The 11,138-nt window shown below is 44.7% G+C and overlaps 1 protein-coding gene across 1 annotated transcript; it reads right to left on the reverse strand.

Moving 5' to 3' along the window:
- Positions 1-494: 494 nt before the first annotated feature.
- Positions 495-10,325, reverse strand: mrps25 (mitochondrial ribosomal protein S25). The gene is made up of 4 exons (XM_067412428.1): positions 10,095-10,325; positions 9,257-9,363; positions 3,287-3,374; positions 495-1,923 (listed from the first exon to the last, which is right to left on the reverse strand). Exons 1-4 carry the CDS (start codon positions 10,226-10,228, stop codon positions 1,731-1,733), a joined length of 522 nt encoding a protein of 173 aa, XP_067268529.1. The 5' UTR covers positions 10,229-10,325; the 3' UTR covers positions 495-1,730.
- Between the last annotated feature and the right edge of the window lie 813 nt (positions 10,326-11,138).

An 11,138-nucleotide genomic window follows, 5' to 3' on the forward strand; every position in this document is an offset into this window, starting at 1 on the left:
TCCCCTTCAAGCCATCCTAGGTGTGTATGACTTTCTTCTTTTAGACGAACACAATCAGTTATATTAATAATGTCCTGGCTCTTCCAAGCTTTATAATGGCAGCCCAAATTTTGAAGCCCATAAAAGTGCATCCATCCATTATAAAACTGCTCCACATGACTCCAGGGGTTAATAAAGGCCTTTTGAAGCTAATCGATGGGTTTGTGTAAGAAAAATATCCATATTTAACATCGAATGAAAGCGTTTTGAGGCTTGTTTACAACCGGGACGATTATCACGTGCATTTATTGCCAGCGTTTAATGCCTCGTGACTAAACAAAGGGCACCAATGTGAATGTACACACCAGCGCACAAAACACCAGGCATAAAAGCCTCATTTAAAAACAAAAAAACAACTCAGGTTTGTTTTTTTGATTTGGTCGGTCAGTTAACGTGGCGAGTCAATGAGATTGTCGCTTTTGTTAGGCCAAAAGAATGTGGTGTCTCTGTGTCTGAAAACAAAGAACTGTAGGACAAACGCCAGTGACTACAAAAAGCTCCATCAGAGGGAGTTATGGAGAGGAAGTACAGATTAAATAGGATTCGATGGCGAGTTTCCATCTGCAATCAAATCAAAAGCGCCATCTACTGTCAGGAAGTGAATTTGCACGTTAACGCAGCGCATCACCAGTGAAAATCGCTCGGGTATGAACATAAAGACGCGTCAAAACTCTGGCGATAATCGTCCCGGTGTGCATGAGGCTTGAGTTGACTCTAGAAGACGGTCCGCTGGAAGCTAGATATTTTAACCTATAACGTGTTAAATATGGATATTTTTTTGACACAAACCCATCGATTCACTTCAAAGGGCCTTTATTAACCCCCAGAGCCGTGTGGAGCAGTTATATGATGGATGGATGCAATATTATGGGCCAGCCCTGGACATTTTTTAATATAACTCTGGTTTTATTCGACTGAAAGAATAAAGTTATACACACCTATGATGACATGAGGGGGAGTAAATCATGGGGTCATTTTCATATTTGGGTGAACTAACCCTTTAAATGTCAGAGTGATTATTCACTCAAACATGTGAATTGTGTTTACCGAACCTTTATGTATTTCTTTCTTGATTGGAACACAACATTTGATTTGTCTAATCAATGTCGGATGTAATTTAGACCTGTATATATAATTTAGTTTTCTATTTAAATACTGATTTCTGTTGCGCCTAAATGATTTAGCACTTATACAAATAGATCCAGTGCTATAAAGTGTTGAACTTGTGCTTAAAGTTATGCTTAAATCACAGTTTCGTTTGCATGTTTTAGTAATTGTTCACTGTATCCATCACAAACAGTCATCAAACACACTCAAGGCTTTCCTGTACAGGATATATACTGTATTTGAAGAGCTGATTTATTTCCTTTAGATTACAGTGAGAGATATAGTGGCTTTTTGTGATATACATGTGTTTTTGTCAACCGAGCAACATTTGTGTGTAATATTAACAACCTGTCCAGTAGCTTTTGGATAATGTTGTATGTTCACACCGAGCAATATCAGGTATCAAATGTAACACTAATCATTAATAAAACCAACTGAATGAAAATGTGGTCAAAGCATTCATTTAACCCAGTTTGCTTCCCATAGTCCTCATCACAGTTTACCTAACGGGTTAATCATGTTCACTCAGCAAAACCCCATTAGAGACCATAATGAGTCCAAAGTGTTTCTCGTGTTCAGAGTTTTTAATCGTCGGAGGACGCAGCTAGTTTGGCCCTGTATTTGCCAGTCATCTCTTTGGGAAGCGGGACAAGGCCGGGATGAGGAACTTGCCCCTCCACTTCACTCATACACTCCCGCAGGAAATATTTCTTGTGCCCGAAGTTAGCCGGGTTTGACAGCTCCATCTTAGCCAGAGCTTCAGCTTCGAGAACTTTACTGTGGACAGAAAGAGACACAGATACACATATTATTTTGTGGTCAATGTGATCAGGATGAGTTACACAAGGCAGTTTGATTATAAATTTAGATCTTTTTAGCGCTCGTCAATGTCAAAATGATTGAGATGGCCGATCAAAATCAAAGTAGGCGAAGTTTCCCAGTCACAGAAGCAAATTCTCTCTTGAAACCAATACGGAAGTGACTTAGGGTGCTTACACACTAGCAGTTTTCACCCCCGGGTTTGATTGACAGAGTTTGGTTCGTTTTGGATGATGTGAACGCGGTCTTTCAACTCAGGTGCGCATCCGTGAACCGTACCGAGTCCGCTTAAAAAGGTGGTCTGGGGTTTGTTTCACGAATGAGTTAAACGAATGAGTTATAAAAAGATTAACCCCCCCTCAGTCGTCATGAAGGCCAAAATTAGCCGTATAGACCAAAACCACAATTTGTCCCAGGCTGTGAACATGTTTTATTCAGCTGTAAAGTTGGGCATTTTAACAAAATTCTGCTCCTTCTGGAGTCTGTCCCTAGTGGCCTGTCGATGAATTGTAGTCTAAGTCACTTCTGTGTTGGCATCAAGAGAAACGGGGGAGGAGCCGCTTGGTTCAGACCCAAATAATATAATATGAGCACAGTCCAGCGGGTGAGGGGGAGCAATCGAACACTGGTTCGGTCCAGGCAATCGAACCAAGTGTGAAAGCACCCTTAAACTCAATTCATTGACAGGCCTCTAGAGACTGGCTCCAGATGGAGCAGAATCTGTATCTCCATGATATACGAATCCATATTAAACCCTGAGGCTCGTGACGACACGCTGATGTCTTAAGACACGAAACGATCGCTTTCTGCCAGAAACACAACAGTATTTGTGTTATTTTTTACCTCACATCAGACGAATCTCATCTAGTGTTCCCAACGCCATTACTTCTGTCGAAGATGATCAAAATCCCGGCGCGATCATAGGACACATTTGCATAGATGCCTCATTTGACATTGATATGAGGTAAAAAATAACACAAATACTGTTGTGTTTCTGGCAGAAAGCGATCGTTTCGTGTCATCAATGTGTCTCCACGAGCCGCAGGGTTTAATATGGATTCGTATGTCTGTGTGTTTTTTCCTCTCATAGATATACACCCCATTGACACGCATTATACGAGCAACGGTTGAGTTAAAAACCTTCATTTGTGTTCTCCTGAAGAAACAAACACACCTACATCTCGGACGCCCTGGGGGTCAGCAGATACACATCATGGGTGAACTATCCTTTAAAGATTTTCCAATGGGAAAGTAGTGGAAGACTCCTAATATAAAGTTTGAGCTCATGTTCTCTTTAAAGCACATTCTGAACTGCACTCACTCCGGCTTGCCGAGGATCTTCTTCACATGCTGTGTGATCTCTGTATGGGCCTTTCCTTCCACGTCCACCAGCACCTGCTCTCCATCATCTGAACACACACACACAGAGTTAGAGTACACACACCGTCACAGACCAACACTGAGAGGATCATCTGAACACACACACACACACACACCGTCACAGATCAACACTGAGAGGATCATCTGAACACACACTCACACACACACCATAACAGATCAACACTGAGAGGATCCTCTGAACACACACTCACACAAACATACACACACACACCGTCACAGACCAACACTGAGAGTATCATCTGAACACACACTCACACACACATGGTCACAGATCAACACTGAGGAACATCTGAACACACACACACACCGTCACAGATCAACACTAAGAGGAACACTGAGGAACATCTGAACACACATACACACACCGTCACAGATCAACACTGAGAGGAACACTGAGGAACATCTGAACACACACACACACCGTCACAGATCAACACTGAGAGGAACACTGAGGAACATCTGAACACACATACACACACAGTCACAGATCAACACTGAGAGGAACACTGAGGAACATCTGAACACACACACACACCGTCACAGATCAACACTAAGAGGAACACTGAGGAACATCTGAACACACACACACACCGTCACAGATCAACACTGAGAGGAACACTGAGGAACATCTGAACACACACACACACAGTCACAGATCAACACTGAGGAACATCTGAACACACACACACACCGTCACAGATCAACACTGAGAGGAACACTGAGGAACATCTGAACACACACACACACACCGTCACAGATCAACACTGAGAGGAACACTGAGGAACATCTGAAGACACACACACACACCGTCACAGATCAACACTGAGAGGAACACTGAGGAACATCTGAACACACACACACACAGTCACAGATCAACACTAAGAGGAACACTGAGGAACATCTGAACACACACACACACCGTCACAGATCAACACTGAGAGGAACACTGAGGAACATCTGAACACACACACACACCGTCACAGATCAACACTGAGAGGAACACTGAGGAACATCTGAACACACACACACACCGTCACAGATCAACACTGAGAGGAACACTGAGGAACATCTGAACACACACACACACCGTCACAGATCAACACTGAGAGGAACACTGAGGAACATCTGAACACACACACACACCGTCACAGATCAACACTGAGAGGAACACCGAGGAACATCTGAACACACACACACACCGTCACAGATCAACACTGAGAGGAACACTGAGGAACATCTGAACACACACACACACCGTCACAGATCAACACTGAGAGGAACACTGAGGAACATCTGAACACACACACCGTCACAGATCAACACTGAGAGGAACACTGAGGAACATCTGAACACACACACACACAGTCACAGATCAACACTGAGAGGAACACTGAGGAACATCTGAACACACACACACCCTCACAGATCAACACTGAGAGGAACACTGAGGAACATCTGAACACACACACACACACCGTCACAGATCAACACTGAGAGGAACACTGAGGAACATCTGAACACACACACACAACGTCACAGATCAACACTGAGAGGAACACTGAGGAACATCTGAACACACACACACCGTCACAGATCAACACTGAGAGGAACACTGAGGAACATCTGAACACACACACACCGTCACAGATCAACACTGAGAGGAACACTGAGGAACATCTGAACACACACACACCGTCACAGATCAACACTGAGAGGAACACTGAGGAACATCTGAACACACACACACACACCTCCACAGATCAACACTGAGAGGAACACTGAGGAACATCTGAACACACACACACCGTCACAGATCAACACTGAGAGGATCACTGAGGAACATCTGAACACACACACACCGTCACAGATCAAGACTGAGAGGAACACGAACATCTGAACACACACACACCGTCACAGATCAACACTGAGAGGAACACTGAGGAACATCTGAACACACACACACCGTCACGGATCAACACTGAGAGGAGCACTGGGGAACATCTGAACACACACACACCGTCACAGATCAACACTAAGAGGAACACTGAGGAACATCTGAACACACATACACACCGTCACAGATCAACACTGAGAGGAACACTGAGGAACATCTGAACACACACACACCGTCACAGATCAACAATGAGAGGAACACTGAGGAACATCTGAACACACACACACACCGTCACAAATCAACACTGAGAGGAACACTGAGGAACATCTGAACACACACACACCGTCACAGATCAACACTGAGAGGAACACTGAGGAACATCTGAACACACACACACCGTCACAGATCAACACTGAGAGGAACACTGAGGAACATCTGAACACACACACACCGTCACAGATCAACACTGAGAGGAACACTGATGAACATCTGAACACACACACACCGTCACAGATCAACACTGAGAGGAACACTGAGGAACATCTGAACACACACACACACCGTCACAGATCAACACTGAGAGGAACACTGAGGAACATCTGAACACACACACACACCGTCACAGATCAACACTGAGAGGAACACTGAGGAACATCTGAACACACACACACACCGTCACAGATCAACACTGAGAGGAACACTGAGGAACATCTGAACACACACACACACCGTCACAGATCAACACTGAGAGGAACACTGAGGAACATCTGAACACACACACACACCGTCACAGATCAACACTGAGAGGAACACTGATGAACATCTGAACACACACACACACCGTCACAGATCAACACTGAGAGGAACACTGATGAACATCTGAACACACACACACACCGTCACAGATCAACACTGAGAGGAACACTGAGGAACATCTGAACACACACACACACCGTCACAGATCAACACTGAGAGGAACACTGAGAGGAACACTGAGGAACATCTGAAGACACACACACACCGTCACAGATCAACACTGAGAGGAACACTGATGATCATCTGAACACACACACACACACACACCGTCACAGATCAACACTGAGAGGAACACTGAGGAACATCTGAACACACACACACACACCGTCACAGATCAACACTGAGAGGAACACTGATGAACATCTGAACACACACACACACCGTCACAGATCAACACTGAGAGGAACACTGAGGAACATCTGAACACACACACACACACCGTCACAGATCAACACTGAGAGGAACACTGAGAGGAACACTGAGGAACATCTGAACACACACACACACCGTCACAGATCAACACTGAGAGGAACACTGAGGAACATCTGAACACACACACACCGTCACAGATCAACACTGAGAGGAACACTGAGAGGAACACTGAGGAACATCTGAACACACACACACACCGTCACAGATCAACACTGAGAGGAACACTGATGATCATCTGAACACACACACACCGTCACAGATCAACACTGAGAGGAACACTGAGGAACATCTGAACACACACACACACACCGTCACAGATCAACACTGAGAGGAACACTGATGAACATCTGAACACACACACACACCGTCACAGATCAACACTGAGAGGAACACTGAGGAACATCTGAACACACACACACACACCGTCACAGATCAACACTGAGAGGAACACTGAGAGGAACACTGAGGAACATCTGAACACACACACACACCGTCACAGATCAACACTGAGAGGAACACTGAGGAACATCTGAACACACACACACACCGTCACAGATCAACACTGAGTGGAACACTGATGAACATCTGAACACACACACACACCGTCACAGATCAACACTGAGAGGAACACTGAGGAACATCTGAACACACACACACCGTCACAGATCAACACTGAGAGGAACACTGAGGAACATCTGAACACACACACACACCGTCACAGATCAACACTGAGAGGAACACTGATGAACATCTGAACACACACACACACCGTCACAGATCAACACTGAGAGGAACACTGATGAACATCTGAACACACACACACACCGTCACAGATCAACACTGAGAGGAACACTGAGGAACATCTGAACACACACACACACCGTCACAGATCAACACTGAGAGGAACACTGAGGAACATCTGAACACACACACACACACCGTCACAGATCAACACTGAGAGGAACACTGATGAACATCTGAACACACACACACACACCATCACAGATCAACACTGAGAGGAACACTGAGGAACATCTGAACACACACACACCGTCACAGATCAACACTGAGAGGAACACTGAGGAACATCTGAACACACACACACACCGTCACAGATCAACACTGAGAGGAACACTGAGGAACATCTGAACACACACACACACCGTCACAGATCAACACTGAGAGGAACACTGAGGAACATCTGAACACACACACACACCGTCACAGATCAACACTGAGAGGAACACTGAGGAACATCTGAACACACACACACACCGTCACAGATCAACACTGAGAGGAACACTGAGGAACATCTGAACACACACACACACACCGTCACAGATCAACACTGAGAGGAACACTGATGAACATCTGAACACACACACACACCGTCACAGATCAACACTGAGAGGAACACTGAGGAACATCTGAACACACACACACACCGTCACAGATCAACACTGAGAGGAACACTGAGGAACATCTGAACACACACACACACCGTCACAGATCAACACTGAGAGGAACACTGATGATCATCTGAACACACACCCACACACACACACACACCGTCACAGATCAACACTGAGAGGAACACTGAGGAACATCTGAACACACACACACACACCGTCACAGATCAACACTGAGAGGAACACTGATGAACATCTGAACACACACACACACCGTCACAGATCAACACTGAGAGGAACACTGAGGAACATCTGAACACACACACACACCGTCACAGATCAACACTGAGAGGAACACTGAGGAACATCTGAACACACACACACCGTCACAGATCAACACTGAGTGGAACACTGATGAACATCTGAACACACACACACACTGTCACAGATCAACACTGAGAGGAACACTGAGGAACATCTGAACACACACACACCGTCACAGATCAACACTGAGAGGAACACTGAGGAACATCTGAACACACACACACACCGTCACAGATCAACACTGAGAGGAACACTGAGGAACATCTGAACACACACACACACCGTCACAGATCAACACTGAGAGGAACACTGATGAACATCTGAACACACACACACACCGTCACAGATCAACACTGAGAGGAACACTGAGGAACATCTGAACACACACACACACCGTCACAGATCAACACTGAGAGGAACACTGAGGAACATCTGAACACACACACACACCGTCACAGATCAACACTGAGAGGAACACTGAGGAACATCTGAACACACACACACACCGTCACAGATCAACACTGAGAGGAACACTGAGGAACATCTGAACACACACACACACCGTCACAGATCAACACTGAGAGGAACACTGAGAGGAACACTGAGGAACATCTGAACACACACACACACCGTCACAGATCAACACTGAGAGGAACACTGATGAACATCTGAACACACACACACACACCATCACAGATCAACACTGAGAGGAACACTGAAGAACATCTGAACACACACACACACCGTCACAGATCAACACTGAGAGGAACACTAAGGGAACATCTGAACACACACACACACCGTCACAGATCAACACTGAGAGGAACACTGAGGAACATCTGAACACACACACACACACACACCGTCACAGATCAACACTGAGAGGAACACTGAGGAACATCTGAACACACACACACACACACACCGTCACAGATCAACACTGAGAGGAACACTGAGGAACATCTGAACACACACACACACACCATCACAGATCAACACTGAGAGGAACACTCACCGAGGTAGAAGCGCAGGAAGGGGGACGGCGTCATGTTCTTGAACATCATTATTTGAACCCAGGGGTTTTTGTACTGGATTTGAGGGATGTTGAAGAACACGAACTTCCTGTCAAACACATGAACATTATCCTTCTCATACACGAGTGTATATACAGTTTTAAAAAAATGTAATACGAATATAAACGGCACATGATAAAAAATAAAAACGTGCAAGAAAAGTTATCTTAAAACACAAAAACTTGTGACTCTTAAGCCCATATCATGGCATTTCTGCAGAAACACTTGAAAAGATTGAAGTGTTTTCATCCCGGAAAACTAAATGAATTTGTTTTTATTAATGAATAATTAATTAATATTAAAGGAAGTGTATGTAAGATTGTGGCCAAAAACGGCACTGCAGGTGTTTTGGCAGTTGCTAAGTGGTGGCTAAGGTGTTCTGTTGCTAGGCTGTTCTGTGCAGTTGCTAGGCTGTTCTGTGCAGTTGCTAGGGTGTTCTGGAGGGTTGCTAGTGTCCTGAGCGGTTGCCAAGGTGTTGCTACCGTGATCTGGGTGGTTGCTATGGTATTGCTAGTGTTCTGGGTGGTTGTTATGGTGTTGCTAAAGTGTTCTGGGTGGTTGCTATGAAGACACTAGTGTTCTGGGTGGTTGCTATGGTGTTGCTAGAGTGTTATGGGTGGTTGCTAGGGTGTTCTGGGTTGTGATCTTTGATACCCTTCTTCCGACATTACACAACACAAAGTATTTATATCCGCCACACTGATGGTGAGAACAACTAACTCTCTCTGAATAACACATTTCTTTAAAATGTCGAATAGAGTCATGAGGTTGTTTTCTGACCTTGCTCCATCACTCAGATCTCCGTGTGTGTTGTAATTGACGGTCATAATCTTCACCGACCTCTGAAACACGAGTTCTCCTTTCTGCAGATACTCCAGCGTCCTCCGGATGGGGAATCTTCCCTTCATCGGCATGATTATATTATTAATGTGAGCAACACTTTTGATCCCTACACTTCAGCTCATGCTGCTCCTGACTCGCGCATGTTGATGACGTCCACTACACGAGCCATCGGGCGTCCCGCCACCTAGAGGACTGGAGGCGCGAACAATCGCTAAACTGAATAAATCCATTCATTTACAAATACATACAAATCAATACGTGACGGTTTGTTGCAATAAACATAAGTACAATCAAATGCAAGACTAATATAACCACAAAAACTACAACTTTGAAATAAAATGCTGCAGACAACATACTATGAAATTAAATAATATGAAACAACATAAAATAACATGACCGAATGTATCATGAAATGCTGTTAAAAAATACAGTCCACACAGAAAAATTCAACATATTTACATAGGCGATGGCACATTTTATGTCCAACAACAAATATTTGAGCAACATTTATATTTTAGAGTTTTTACACTCTGTTTGATGTGCAGCAAAATAGAAATATTTACATGACTTTCTAGACATTTACAGATTGCGAATTAGAGTATACCTGACTGCATAACATTATGACAATGGCAGGTGAAGTGAATAACACTGATGATCTCTTCATCACGGCTCCTGTTAGTGGGTGGGATATATTAGGCAACAAGTGAACATTTTGTCCTCAAAGCTGATGTGTTAGAAGCAGGAGAAATGGGCAAGAAGGAACAGGGTCATGGGCGGCCAAGGCTCATTGATGCACGTGGGGAGCGAAGGCTGGCCCGTGTGGTCTGATCAAACAGACGAGCTACTGGAGCTCAAACTGCTCCAGAAGTTAATGCTGGTTCTGATAGAAAGCTGTCAGAATACACAGAGCAGCTCAGTTTGTTGCGTATGGGGCGGCATAACCGCTGACCAGTCAGGGTGCCCATGCTGACCCCTGACCCC

The sequence above is a fragment of the Pseudorasbora parva genome, chromosome 13 (genome assembly GCF_024679245.1).
Source record: "Pseudorasbora parva isolate DD20220531a chromosome 13, ASM2467924v1, whole genome shotgun sequence".
In the NCBI taxonomy this organism is placed as follows: Eukaryota; Metazoa; Chordata; class Actinopteri; order Cypriniformes; family Gobionidae; genus Pseudorasbora; species Pseudorasbora parva.

What these genes read in the sequence shown, in the direction of transcription:
- mrps25 (XM_067412428.1), bottom strand. Translation starts at nt 10,228, where the DNA reads ATGCCGATGAAGGGAAGATTCCCCATCCGGAGGACGCTGGAGTATCTG. An exon ending in CTTCCTGCGCTTCTACCTCG is followed by an intron (nt 3,375 to 9,256) that starts GTGAGTGTTCCT and finishes GTGTGTGTTCAG; the next exon opens with ATGATGGAGAGCAGGTGCTG. An exon ending in AAGATCCTCGGCAAGCCGGA is followed by an intron (nt 1,924 to 3,286) that starts GTGAGTGCAGTT and finishes TTCTGTCCACAG; the next exon opens with TAAAGTTCTCGAAGCTGAAG.